Consider the following 15,113-nt stretch of genomic DNA (forward strand, 5'->3'; position numbering starts at 1 on the left):
TGCCGCGGTCGTAATCACACTCGGATCCTCAGAGTAGTATTCACATTTGAAAAGATAGACGTAGAAAAGATACACTAGAACAACAAAAAGTAACGAAACATCAGTGCCCGAGTTTGATGTGCCACCTAAAGTATCCACGTTACAGCATGGCATTGTTCAGTGTTCTGCCCAACAGCCAAAGGAGGCTAACCTACATTTGTAGTCATGCAAGCAGTGTAAGGCTTCCCAGTGCAGCCTTGTAGAAGTTAGTGCAAGGAGCTGTGCATTCACTTGATCACAAACATCACAATTCCTTAAAACCAAAATCATTTGAAGCACACTAAGTGCTATAATTTCAATTCGGGTAATATTCACAGTGACCAAACGCATATATGCAGTTTGTTTCATCTTTTAACAGACGCAGTCGCCAAAGGCAGTAACAAATTCCCAAGACTGATGTAATGTTTCGTACAAACTGTAACTGAATTAAGAAAACTTTGCATTTAGTGGGCTTTTAGCACTACTGGATATTAAAAATTGGATCATTCGTGATCTTCAATTTACTCCACCACTTCCCGTCCTGTCTTCTATGAGACTGCGGTGGGATAGCCTTGCACAGCTTGGGCAAATATGCATGCTAACCTCCTCTGACCAATATTTAGAGCTCACCATATGATGCTGCACTGCATCACCGCTTCTCTGGGTGGCATATCAAAATCTCCCATAACAACTTTGTGATCAGAATAAGAGAAGTTATAAAATGGTTTTGCTTCAGTAAACAAAGGTCCCTGAACTGTTCAGCTTGTCATAGGATTAAGTTAAACTCGTAAACGACGAACACTCCTAACCAAAAACAGTTCCAATCCAAATCGGCCCTAGAGTTGTAGGGCTCTTAGCTGTAAACTCTGCCTGCAAATCCTAGTTCGGCAGGTATTGGGGCTTACTAGAACTGGTACCTCCATCTGTTGCATTCAGTGGTAGCTACAAAACCGTCATAATGCTCATTTTATCAAAAACTGTGCTAACAACTCTGAAATATACTCGACGAGGCAGATTCCTCAAAACACAAAAAACAAAAAAAAAGGTACTCTTCTAACTCGAAATGAATGGGGCTTATCTAAGGTGTTTAATGGGTTACAGAAGTTCATCTCAAAGGGAATATTTTATTATTTATTTGTTTATTTATGGTTATAGGAGTGTAAGAATTGATTTCCTGTGACCTGTCCTTCCAGATGGGTTTTGTGGTAGTGCCTCAGCTGATCTACGAGCGGACCCCAACAGCTACGCGGTCGGACTACTCCACTTCTTTCGGTTACGAGGACCCATTTGTCAACATCTTCACCGGAGCGGTATGCCTGGCCCCACTGATTCATGATTTTTTTAACACGAAAATGTTCTATGTTCTAAACACGAATCTATGGGTGACAGCGACGTTTCAAAAGTGATCCCCGACAATTGTCCACCACTTGCTGCCACTACGGCAGCTCACACCGTTCTCGCACGTCTGCTCACCTTTGAGCATGTGCGTGGGCGCACACAGGCGAGGCTGCCAGAGGTGTAACGATGTAGTTTTGCCCCATACACACTCGCATACTGCCCCAGCTTATGACACTGCTGTGAAATGGCGCAGATGACTTCAGTGCAGTCGCACAAGATTGGACGACAAAGGACAGAGTGGCCAGTGATCACTTGATAGGGAACCATAAATTGATGTGCAAGTGGAGGCTCTAGTGCTAGCTGACCAGCGGATGCATAACCGTTGAGCAAATAGTGCAGCAGTTAAAGCATGAGTATGGGCTCAGATTAAACTCCTATCCAAGTTTCAGCACCTAATCGGTTCCATCAAGGCAATAACATGAACTTTGTGAATACCCCCATACAGTTTTCATGGAAATGTTCAGAGAGATGTGGGATTTTTTTTTTTCAGTAATGAACATCTTATTGTACGAATAGTTACATTGGCCACCAACAGATGCCACTTCAATGGACCTTTCCAGAAATCCACGCATACCATCAGCGACGGCCGCAAGGCAGTATGGGAAGTTGAGCGCCAGCCGCCGCCAAAGACTTGCCTGTTCGCCTTACCTAAAGTGTGTGAGTGACGCGCAGCCCAGTGCTCCCGTCTCCCACAATGCCTTGCGCAGCTCCCTCCACTGGTGATAGCTGGTGGTTAGGAGCAAGGCATTGTGGGAGAAGGGAGTACCGGCCCGCATGGTGGCTTGCAGGCTGCAAGCGAGGAAAACAGGCAAGTCTCCCATGCTGCCTTGCAGCTGCCGCTAACGGCGTGCGCACATTTCTGGAAAGCTCCATTGTGTCTATAGTTTGTACAAGCAACGCACAGTGCTGTGTGCTACCTGTTGGTGACAAATGTAGCTATTCAGGTGACCAAAAATTTCACTGTTCAATAGATTCCCATCTTTCTGACAATTTCGGAAAAGCACATTGTGCTACTATCGTTTCTTCTCAACATATTGAATATTTTCTTTCTTTGTTTGTATTTTTTGGATCACCCTACATTTTCTATGAGTAAAAGAAAGCAAGGGTAATAACACTGCAATTTTGATCCTTGAGCACTACACCTCTCAAGAGGTGAACTGTTGGATTCAGCATCACTGCATGGAGCTGGCTTGTCTTAACAGGTCAGGTAAATGAGTTAACAAGTAGTTACTTAGCAGGTGCTTGACTTTTCAAAAAAGTCCAAGCAGACCGGTGTTGATCGCACCCTGCCTCACACAAATTCGCAGGGCCGATTTGCGGACACGGTGATGTACTATGGCCACTACAGCAACGAGACAGTGCGGTGGCCACCGCGCAACCCCCTGTTGTACGACTTGCCACTGGCATACTTCTTCACGGTGGCTGTTTGCCTGTTCGCCTGCCTAGTCACCTTAGCCTACAGGTTGTTGACACTGTCCTTCTTCACTTCCATTTTGACCGGTCCTTTTCCTCTATGTGTGTGTTGAGGGCACTCTGAAATCAATGTGGAGTGAAAGTGAGTTTGGAATGACAACCACATCAGAGGGACAATTGAGGCTTATCTAGGCACTAGGGTCAAGGTTCAGCAGAAAATTCATTACTAAGTGAGTCAGAGTGAGTCATTACAGGTGAGTCAGAGTAGCGCATTCATGACAGGAATTCATGACAGGTCGTCGGCATCATTTCCGTACTCATTGCCTGCACCCCTGCCTGATTGCAGTTTTATCGATTCCCTGTTTGTGTACTTCTGTTTTAATTAGTCTATTGTTTTGTGTGTTGAGGTGTTAAATTGAGTTTGTGAGATGAAAGAGAGAGTGTTTGGATTGGATGACCTCATCACAGGGGCAGCTGGGGAGATGAGGCAGTACCTAGGAGATAGGTTTCACCAGAAACACAGTGCTGACTTCAGTGAATTGGAATAATGGAATAAGGAAAAATATAGGAGGGAGCATTACGTCATGCAGCCAGCCTTGGCAAGCGAACACTCCATGTAGCCAGCAGTGGTGGCCCAACACGCGACTTCTTGCGGAGAATCGAGATTTGCCGAGACGTTTGGTTACCGGTAGTTTTTATTTGGTGCACGCTCGGCTGGCAGCTGCTCGCATGGAGGAAGGAAAAAGATCTTTTTCCTTGTTTTCTTCTTTTTCCCCTTGGTTTTGTTTTTGTTTATTTGAAGAGTTTCAAATGGTTTCGAATGCATATTGAAAAAAAAAAATCAACTGGGAGTACTAAAACCTACCGCGTGCTCTGTCGTATCCTCCATGTTCTGATGTTTTCACTGCGTGTTTGGTCACCACACTCGGCTTCAATCGTGCTGCGGTATACTCCCTCCTATCATTTTCCTTCCTCCATGGTTGGAATGGTGAATTCATGGCAGGCAGACAGCACGGAAAGGGCACGCATAAGTCTTTCCTTTATGCACTTTCTGTACAGCATTGTCTAGAGTTTGTGTACTAGCAAGATTGAGCAATCGCGAGTTTGGAAATGCAAAATTTGTCGCACACCCTGATTGAAGCGGAGTGCTACAAAGGGAAACCAGCATGGGATCATGGAAGGTAAATCCAAAGTGGAGTATAGCCTTTAGCTGGATTGGTACATCATGCTTCTAAAATACCAAAAAAACCTGTCGTACAATGAGACGAAGTTCGCTAAGCCAGAAATGACACAAAAGAAAGAAATTGCGGGGCAATTCCACAATGTAGTTCCCTCACGGCCTCCTCAGGACATCACAGAGAGTGGTTGTTAGGCTCTAATCTTTTTATTGGTAAGCAATGATTAAACTGCATTCTAAGGTAATTGAATATTTATCCCTGTACATTTTGAGAAATTTTCCTGCACAGGAACTACCCAAGCATGCTGAAATACTTTGAAATTTGGGACATCACAATGACGTACCAGAAGCAGCTATTTGCTCATGAAATTCAAGGGGAACGAGCTTTATGCTTCAATTAGCTAGTAACCAACGAGCAGTAGACCTATCACGTTGAAGATGATGACAAATTGAGTGAAAGGACACGCTTGGCACTAGTTGTTGCCTTTCTTTTTCTGTCCTCATCTGCCAATGTTTTAAGTCCACAGCCCGTAACAGATTAACAGCAATCCTAAATTGCCACCTTAGTGCATTAACCAAACCTGCCAACTCTCAAATTTTATTTTTTGTTTCCGAATTCGGCCTCGTTCAATGAGTTCACAAATGCTGCATCAAGTTTTACGAAAACCAAGTTGTGTTTGCAAAAATGTTTTAAAGCTGTTAAAATAAAACGTACAAGATTGCAAAAAAATGCGTACAAAAAAGAAATTGTGATTAAGGGACTTTACTGTGGGTGCTACCTGGCACTGCCTTTTTGTTGCAACGCAAGATAGCATATACCAGAGGAGGCAGTGTACCTTCTGCAAGCATGTTCATTTGCACACGTTCTTGAAACTGGTGAAATCGGCATTAGCAGACTCCCTGATGAAAACTCACTGGTGTGGTAACATTATTGTCAGTCTCTGCTGTTACAAGTTTGCTGCTGCATTTGAAGGTAATAATCATCGTGGATAAAGTGCTTATGTATCCAACAAAAGGGTGACCCGTATGGGTTTCCTTTGTAGCAATTGCTAAGATTGGGTGGATGTTTCATTTTCCCTTTAATTATAAATTTTACTTCACACACTTTAGATTCATAAACTTGCAGGTCTGCAAGTTTATGAATCAGGCAAAGTTGGCGTGTGGTGTAAATTTTTGGCAGCAACACGATTACGCCGCTGCTGAAAATTTACACCAGCAGCGAAGTATAATGCACTTGGTTACTGCAATATTAACTGTGTCTTTGTCTCGTTGAGCTCTGCACCACCATGTGGCTGCACCGTGCAGGCAGTTCACATTTGCGCCTTCGCTCATCCGGTAAAACGCACAGTCCGCTGGCGTTTGCCGGAACACCGGACGCACACCAAAACTCTCTATTGAGATAAGAACAGAGCCGCAGAAAGGCAGCCAAAGGGATGCCAAAGTGGTGGTCGTGTTCTCAAGTGCGTGTGCTGTGTTGCTTTTTGCTGATTTATGCATATGGTACGGTGCAGTGGTGTTTCTGTCACTGTATTGTTTGTGTGATCGTCTTTTCTTGTCTTCTTCTTCTCTCCTGCTTCAGCCTCGGATGGTTACCTGTAAGTTTTTGCACTCTCTCTGCTGCTTCTGTGGCCCTCCACCTTTATTAAAGAGGTTCTTAAAAAGAACTTGAAAAGAAATGCTGCCGTGACGTGCATGACCAAATAAATTATGATAATGATTAGAGCAAAGATGAGATAAAAACAGCATGTGGACTTGAAAGGGTTTAAAAAATTGGAAGATAGAAAACTGATAAATTATTATTTTAAAAACTTTCCACTATGTACATTCAATTGCAGTAACATAAGTGATTCTAACAATAGCCAATCTTCGTCATGACTTCCATTGACTGTTCACGTGTGGCTTGGGTCTTTGAATTTTGAGTAGTGTTACTTATAAGAGCCTCCTTGTCGCTACGGATAAGAAAAGAATCCTTATGTTTACGAATGTCCTCTCTTTGTTATAATAAAATTCTTATTTTTTCCATAAGATTATTCCTATGACGTTCGTGTTCAGCCGGGAAATTTCCCACTGAATTCCTACTTGCCTGAGTAACATAAAGGTTTAGGCTTAGTTGGTGACTGCAACTCGAGCCGTATTTTAACATGAAACATGGGTCAACAAATAAAAATTACAAGCATGTGAAATGACACGAACTTTAATAGTACAGTGAAATCCCGATAATTCGAAATCTCTTCATTCGAATTGACGGATAATTCGAACTCTTCGATTGGTCCCGGCAAAGTCCTATGTACTTGAGTAGAAAAAAACTGCCGTGAATTCTAACTTTGTCCAGAAAGCATGCCACCGTTGTTTCAAACAAAATCTCACTCCCATGCACCGCTTATCGGACAAACCCGAGCCAAAGGCGAAGGTTTGATGCGTCACTAGCTACTGTAATGTCACGTGCCGTAAAAATTGCAAGGGAAGACACGCCGGGAGTCGAGACCAAACCAGAGGAACGAGAGCAGCGCCCTCCCTCCTTTCCCATTCGGCTTAAAAGGAGCAGGAAAGGGCCCCCAGCTTAATCACGTTACCACATTCACCTGCCCCCAGCCCCTCCCTCCTAGCACGTGCTTGAACACATTACCACGCGCTCACTTTCTAACGCACACTCGATCACATCATCTCCAACATTGGGCACACTGGAGTACTGCGCGCGTCAAGGTACCATCCTTCTCGGCGAGATAAGCGAATTCACGAAAATGGCAGGGGCGTCCATCAAGTTACAGAAGCGGCAGCTTTTTGGTTTAGTCTGACTACAGTCAAACCTCGATATAACGAACCTCTATTTAACGAAATTTGCGATGTAACGATCTATGTTTATTTTCCCATCTTAGTTCTATTGAATTAATGAAACCTCGATATAATGAAATTCTCGATATAACCAAGTTTTTCGCTGCAAGTACAACTTCGTTATATCGAGGTTTGACTGTATTAGTCTTGCATCCTTTTTTCTTTTTTTTTTATATGAAGAGTGGATGCTGAACAAAGTGATGTGAACGTGATGCATTTGTTGAATTAGTTGACAGCTAGCGTGCCAAAATTTTTGGAATGTCACCTCTAGTCGAAGCACTGTTTGTGTGACGTGTGCTGATGCGGGCTTCCCACCATGCAGCCTGACCCGGTCGTACAAGCAAAACTACATTGAGACGTCGATGGGCGTAAAGGACGTATACTGTGCCAAAGTGTTCTCAGCCTGGGACTTCAGCATCGCATCCCGCGAGGCGGCCATGCTCAAGTCGCGCAGCATCTACAATGAACTCAAGGTGAGCCCTCGTCGCAGCTAGTTGGGCATGCAGATCGCATGTTTTAACCGTGCATTCAAGATCTGAAAGCAAGTGCGCTGTCTAAGAGCAAGCATCACTTCAGGCATTCCCTATTCAGATACACGTAAAATGCAGAAGCGCTATCGTTTGGCCATCTCTTAAAGGCATTGCGTAGCCGAGGGATAGAAAAGGCACACGTGAATATCTTATGAAATATCTACAAATATTCCAGAGCTACCTTAGCTCTTCATAAGAAAAGTGGGAAAATATCGATAAACAAGGGTGTCGGGCAAGGAGACACAATCTCCCTAATGCTTTTCACTGCATGCTTTAAAGAAGTATTCAAGCTGTTACACTGGGAAGGATGTGGTGTGAGGAGTAACGGGGAGCATCTCGGCAACCTGAGGTTTGCAGATGGCATGCAAAAAATGTTCAACCCGAGCCGAGTGCGCGCGTTTTTCGCTGCTCTCGTTCTGGAGGCTACGCCAGAGAGATGCAGCTCACTTCATGTGCGGGGTCATACAGTGCTGGGTCGCTGTGTCACCCTTGAAATACCGGAGCTTCAGCTCATGTACAACGCACGGATAGGGTGTAAAAGTTAATCACTGCCAAGATAGAGTCTAATTAACGCCTTTCTTGTGCTCTGGGCCTTCTCCTTGTGGTGTTCTGGCTCACTCCTAGTGGAGACCGAATGAGCATCCGCTTCAGGCAACGAAGCACGCACAGAGAAGCTGATCGTCTCCCCGAGAGCTTGGATCCTTGGACCTTGGACGGTGTTCCACAGTGGTCTAGGTGACCTGCAGTGGAACACCGTGTGATAGAGACCGCTATGAGAGTAGCTAATATTCTGGTTGACATTAACCTCTTTGCTTCCACCTGTTCGGTGCTCCACCGCATCTGTTATTCCATGGTACATTTTTATGCTGCGTTCACCGCGTCCGCACTGTGAAAAAAATTTGCTGTAAAATCTGGAGCAAGCACCGCATTTGCACAATGCCTGGTATGTATTATTCCAGAGGGCTTTCGCATCAGATACACTAGACCATGGGTTCTCAAAGTGTGTTCCGCGGAACCTACGGGTTCCGCAGGCCCCTGCTCGGGGTTCCGCGAGCCACTGATACAATTTCCCTGGTCCCGCTCCCGACAAGTGTCTAAAACGGCGAACACGAGGTGCGCTTGATCCAAAGAACCTCCATTACCCATGCCCGAGTGTCAAAAATCACATCACAGTGCGTAACAGCAACGCGCGAACTGCGCAATAAATACGCAAGCAGCTTGTAGCCACCCAACCTCTGAGAACGGGCAGCGCGCCTAAGCTTTCGCACTTGAATCTCGGTGGCCGTAACTTACCACCATGCGCCTTTCTCCTATTTGTAGATAGGGTAGGTGCCGATAGCGTGCGCACTGACCTATACGTTGAAGGGAAAAAAAAAAACGCGGAGCACTGCAAATGCGCGCCGCAGAAGAGCAAGAACGGCGTAGCGTCCAACCGAAACGAAGCGGCGCAGTCCGCATCGCCGTGGTCCTCAGCGGCAATCGTACGCGGCACGTGACTGACAGCAACACCAAAGCGCTTCGTGCCTAATTGTGCCTTTAAAGCCTTTATTCTTGCGTTTATCGCCGCGCGTAACATCGCGTTGGCGGCTAGCCGCGTGCCTCCGTAAGTGCGTAGTCGCTATCTCTGATCGCGTCGATAACCACCGCAGTTTCGTCCGCAGCGGTTGCGGCAAATAGTAGTTTCGTTTTCACTCGATGCGCGCGTCGGCTGCGTGCCTTCACAACTGCGTAGTCGCCTCCCATGGCAGCATCGATAGCGACCGCAGTTTCGTCCGCACTTCTTGCAGCAAAAGGTAGTTTCGTCTTGACTTGGTGCGTGCGTCAGCCGCCTGCCTTCTGAACCGCAAGATCGCCGTCCATGATCGCGTCGATAGCGGCCGCGGTTTCGTCGACAGCGGTTGCGGCAAGCAGTAGTTTCGCTTTTACTCAGTGCAAAGCTGTCAAAGATAAAAAGCACCGGCTACATCGCGATAGACGGACAATTTGTTGACAATCAGCTGAGTGGCGAAAAAATAATCGGGATGTGCGCCCGTTGGTGCAAAGCGCGTCTCAGATGAAAATGCGTGCCGCGAAGGATGTCGCGAGGCCTTCGCCGCTGCTAGCGCTAATCAGTCATGAGATGATAATTTCAGCTTCCGCACTGGTCTTCTGCTAAATAGAAACAAGATTTGACGATTCATTGAGTAAATAAAAGCGTGATGACGTAGTGCAGCATTTGTTTGTTTTCTTGATACCCTCGATAATTCGGTTAAATCGGGGGGGGGGGGGGGGGGGGGGGGTTCCTTGGCACTTTATGGAGCTTAGCAGGGTTCCCTGGGATGAACGTACCTGAGAACCCTTGCACTAGACGGAAAAAGTATAAAGTGAGTATTCAAAAAAAAAATCGTAAAACGTGCAGGGGCGCGAGGTGCAGCTTTGGATTTCTCGTGCTCAGGGCGCCTCTTGGACTTATTAACTTGGCCCTTGAAAACTAAGCATGGCCGCGAAGGGTTCTGCTATACAGTGCTCGGTGGTACAGTATAGACCACTTATAACGTAACCGCTTATAGTGCAGGACCGGATATAGTACGGTCTTTTCAGACTCCCGTTAATTTTCCCATAGCACTTCATGTATACGTATACCGCTTACAGTGCAGCCGCGTGAGCCGAAATACCGGTTACAGTATAGACCACTTATAACGTAACTGCTTATAGTGAAGGACCGGATATAGTACGGTCTTTTCAGACTCCCGTTAATTTTCCCATAGCACTTCATGTATACGCATACCGGTTACAGTGCAGCCGCGTGAGCCGAAATACCGGTTACAGTATAGACCACTTATAACGTAACCGCTTATAGTGAAGGACCGGATATAGTGCGGTCTTTTCAGACTCCCATTAATTTTCCCATAGCACTCCATGTATACACGTATCGCTTATAGTGCAGTTGCGGGAAACAAAATACTGGTTACAGTGCGGCTGCCTGGGAGTACGGAAGTCAGCGGAGACGGCAAACGCTCCCCTCAAACGGGCGCCCTAAGGAGTGCTCGAAGAAGAAAGAGAGACGAAGTGGAGGAGAAGGGCATGTGGTGTGAACGAACAGCCAGTGAGGCTGAAACCAGAATCTTGAGTGTGAGTCGTGAAATATCACGGCGCGCATAGCGAGCGAGGGCCACGAAACTGCCAACGCCGGCCAACGCTCGCTTCACGATAACGGCAGTAAACGAAACTTCAGGGAGCGGGCGGCGCTGGCACTGCACGGCGAAGGGCCTGTGCCGTGCCGTGCCTGTGCCGGCTGTCGGTGTTGTTGCGCGCACTCTTTCTTGAAAGCGATCTCCACACAGCTCTGACCTTTGTATGCGCTGTGCTTATGCCGCGCAGTTTCCGTTGAAGCGATAGACCGCACGAACCTTCGCTCGCTGCGGCGGCCGCGTTTCCCCACGCCCGCGTTTTGACAGTGGCTGTCTGTGGTCATCGAGTCTATTCATGTTTGCTTGTGCACGTTGACACCACGCTTGTTAATTCCATTAATAAGCGAATGTGTCAAGTTTATGCAGCCAATAAAACTACTATGCCTATTCCTTATAGCTATCTACTAATTTACTATCGCAATTGATGCTTCGCCTTTCGGGCGAAACTGAGACATTTTTTTTAATTATTACTTTACTTCATGCGAAGATCGTGGGTACTTGGACATTAAGCTTTCAACGTTCGTAAATTTAAACGGATACAAAACTCCCAGTCGCACGCTTCGATTCTCGGATACGCGCGGCCGCTTGGTCTACATGTTTTGCATACGTGCAGGGCTTGAAAATCGTTGTTTTGGTTATAGTGCGGTACCGCTTATATTGCAGATATTCACGACGCCGGCGACTTACGTTATAAGCGGTCTACACTGTATGGGCTGGAAACGATAAGTCTTGGGCTTTCTTTGAGCTCGGTACTCTGGTTGCAACGGCTGCAACAACAGAGCAGAGTCTGGCACGTGGGACGCTTTCAGTTGTCTTGATATCAGCTGCTGCTGAAGGCGGGGAGAAGTATGTCCACGTGGTGTGCAAAACCCAACACAGCTGGAAAACAGCCTGCAATGTGCTGCCACCTATGAAAAAAACTTGGGATAGACATCCGGTGTAAAGGCAGCCGGTGCTTTGGCCTCCTCTGGCCTGGCCGGCTCTGTGCTGGCCACCGAAGTGAATGGATTAAAAGGAAATTAAATTGAGTCGGTCAGGTCACGCGTAGGGCAGCTTTTGCGTGCACCATTAGAGTTACAGAATTCGTGCTAGGGGAAGGAAAGCATAGTCCAGGATGGCGCAGAACTAGGTGGTCGGACAAAATTAGGAATTTTGCTGGTATATAATGGGGATCAGCTGATACAAGACAGGGGCGATTGGAGATCGATGGGAGAGGCCTTTGTCCTACAGTGGACATGAAACAGGCTGATGGTGATAGTGATGATAGTGACCAGGCAATGTGGATTAGGTTTGTTGGAATTAAAAGAAAGAAATTAATTAACAGGTACTCTTTGGAGCAAGATAATTAGTCTTTCTTTATTTTAGCAGAAACTGTCAAATGTCGGGAATCTTTGAAAAGGTTGTGCAGCCAAGCTGACAACATTGTAACTTCCCAGCAGAAACAGGCATTGCAGTTTTGTAAACAGAATTTACTTCCAAAGGGAAGGAAATAGATATGTGATGGTACATCGCTCTCGATTGCACCAATAATTTGTGAATAAGGCTTTTGCGAAACTAGCGTAAATAACGTAACAATTCCGTGGAAACTAAAAGATTATGCACAATTGTACACTACAATGTTAGTTGCATACAATTTCATTTACAGCTTAATCAAAGCTTCACTTCGCAGAGATTCCAATGTGTGTGTTCGATCTGCATTTATTATTGTGGTTATTATTATTATTATTATTATTATTATTATTATTTATTATTATTATTATTATTAATTCAAGGCACTGCAACCATTCGTAATACGTAACTCCAATGAGTTACCCATGTGATGCAGCTATGGGAAATTCTCAAGTCTTGAGTTGGAGCCTGTTTCCTGTAGGCTCGCAGAGTGTTTGAGTGCACCAACTGCTCTCCGTCCCCGACGTCTGCATCACGCCAACATTGTCAACCGTGCACATGCAGGAGCTGCTGTCGATGGAGCGGCGAGCTGTGGAGGCGCCGCCCACGTGGGGTGTCAGGATAGGCAAGTTCCTGGCCCGCGTTACTGTCAACCTGGTCATCCTGGCCATCATGGCAGGCTCCGGCACGCTCGTGTATCACCTGCTGTCCAAGAAATCTCTTGAGGTACGGCAGGAAGACCGTCGTCTGCTATGGCAGTGGCTGTCAATAGGGACTTGCCCAATTCATTCACGGCAGCACTGTGGAGTGTGGCCATTGCCAGAGCTTCACAGTCTGTCTGTCTGATCGTCCATCAATCCGTGTGTGCATGTGCACTGGGGGTTTTACATAATTTGAACCAAGTATTTAAGATAAAGTGCTAATTCACATGCAATAGTGACCAACGGCTCATGTTTGTTGCCACTTTGAGTTATTCTGAATACTTTTTGCAGTGTGTTTGATTAGCTAATTAGCAATATTGTAAAGTGTTTAGAAACAACCAATTAAGCTGTGTCCACAAGGTTATCTCCTATGCAGCACAATGGGGAGGAGAGTAGGAGACTTTGGTAAAAGTTAGTGAAATACAAAAAAAGATGATGTCACTAAGCACTTGCACAACTGAACTGCAGTGCCGTCAGTCACGTTTCAAGGAGTGATGCCTGTACGCCTGTCACAAAAAAAAATATCAATCAGCTCCAGGCACCAGCATTCAGTGTAATTCAGTGTAACCTGGGCAGCTATGTCAGTATCTTTATTGTGAGAATAGAAACCTGCTACGATCCTGAGCAATAAGTGATAGGCCAGCATCAATTTCGTTTATGATGGGTACATGGCCTTTGTTCTTTGGAAACGTGATTGAGAGCACTGCAATTAGGTGTGCAAGCACGTAGTGACATCATTATTTTTTCATATTTTGTGGGCGTTTTTCAGAGCCCACAAAAAATACACGTAAAAGATAGCCTCATGGAAAAACAATTTCATTGCTTGCTTCTAAATATGCTCTATAACATTTTCAAATATGATGTATGTTATTATTGGGATGCAGCGCTGCAAAGGTTAACGGGACACCAACAAGAACGCAAACAGGCGTGAGAAAGCACTTTCTCAATCATACTTGTGTTCTTGTTGTTGCCTCATACACCTTCGTAGTGTTGTATCCCAATAATGCTACTTCAACTAGCCCCAACAAGAGCCTCCCATTTATTTTTATTCCCAAAAATGTATATTTAGAAACTTGCATACTCGAATCTATTCGATTAGCTAACCGAACACACTACAAACAGTATTCTGAGCAACTCAGATCAGCTGAAAACAGTATGCCATTGGTCAAAAAAGTCACAGGCCTGCGCGGCACACGCAGCACAGTCACAGTGTAAGCTGGTTGAGCAGCGCAAGAGTAGCTCCAATTTTGCCACCACGCACAACAAGGTCTTCGCAGCAAAATCTCTTCGCCTCGATTTTGACGAGAACAATCTGAACTGTCCGCCCGGCAACGGCGAACTGAGGTTGTAATGCGCTCTGCACAGCAGTCTGCTGAGCCCAATGATGCCTGGTTGTAGCCGCGCACGTAGCTCTATGATTTGCTTCTTCAGCAGTCGTTCGTACCTTGCGAGAAGACGCCATAACGTGTACAGAAGAGGTACCCAGAATACGTGGCACACATCTAACATCGGGACAGCATTGATTGCACGCCTCGTCTCAATCGCATCTCGTCACACGCGGCGGTTGCAGGCACGTTAACTAGATGGCGCCACCATACTGGGGGAGGCTCAGGTCGTCTGCGCCTGCGCACCTGCCTAGGCGCGCCGGCGCGGAGGCGCAGGGCGCGTATAAAGGGAATGTTTCTTCTTACTGTTAGCAAGTGCTTGTGTGGCTCAGTGGTAAAGTATCCGACTCCCACGCAGCGGGCCTGGGTTTGATCCCAGCGGAGAGCAGGTACTTTTTTTCGCATTTCCCGCGATAGCGGCTACGGTGCGGCGGCAGCGGCGGCATCATTGCGACCAGAAACGGCTATTGGAATGAGCCCATAACAGCTTATGCTGCAATACCAGATGCACAAGGTATTTGGGTCCATAATGATTATTTCCAGAATAGCGGCGATATTCGGTCAACAGTGAAAACTTTCTCTCAAAGTTTTTTACATAGCTTCTTTTACAGCTGTTTTCTAAGGCTGTTGAATAAAACAGTCTTTGGCTTCAATCATTCACTGAATTTGACTTTGATGACAGCTAAATGCTCGGATCACATAGTCCGTGCTAATGTCGGGCAGCTAGTTCTTAACATTGCATGGTTGCTAGTTAGTCTCCTTCTTAGTGACATTGCTTATGCATAGCAGCATAGCAGGTGTATGTTATGAACTAAGGAAGCCACATTCAGAGGGTAATGTAGCCGTAATTGTTCACAACCTCGGGTCATGCAGGCCCTGGTGGAGCAAGTTAATCTATTGTATAGGAGTGGCGCATAATAGAATTGTGTGCACAAAGTTTTGCTGTTGACTCAGCCACTTGAAGCTGCTCGGCATTGGCTATAATTGGCCTTTCTGGGTAGTCGCTCATCGTGGCTTCCACCTACTGGAAAAACTCAAACCACCCAATGGCGTCTGGCCTCTGGCAGAGCTTATTTATTTTTGTCTCAGATTATAATAGG

At 46.0% G+C, this 15,113-nt stretch overlaps 1 protein-coding gene across 1 annotated transcript in view; it reads left to right on the forward strand.

Annotated features, from left to right (window-relative positions):
• Positions 1-15,113, forward strand: part of LOC119454237 (transmembrane channel-like protein 6) — a 69,927-nt gene that overhangs the window by 25,944 nt on the left and 28,870 nt on the right. Inside the window, exons 6-9 of the mRNA XM_049668000.1 lie at positions 1,212-1,328; positions 2,724-2,878; positions 7,161-7,311; positions 12,492-12,653. Coding sequence (XP_049523957.1) covers positions 1,212-1,328; positions 2,724-2,878; positions 7,161-7,311; positions 12,492-12,653 — 585 coding nt within the window. The remainder of the gene's footprint in view (positions 1-1,211; positions 1,329-2,723; positions 2,879-7,160; positions 7,312-12,491; positions 12,654-15,113) is intronic.

The sequence above is a fragment of the Dermacentor silvarum genome, chromosome 5, assembly GCF_013339745.2.
Source record: "Dermacentor silvarum isolate Dsil-2018 chromosome 5, BIME_Dsil_1.4, whole genome shotgun sequence".
Taxonomy (NCBI): Eukaryota; Metazoa; Arthropoda; class Arachnida; order Ixodida; family Ixodidae; genus Dermacentor; species Dermacentor silvarum.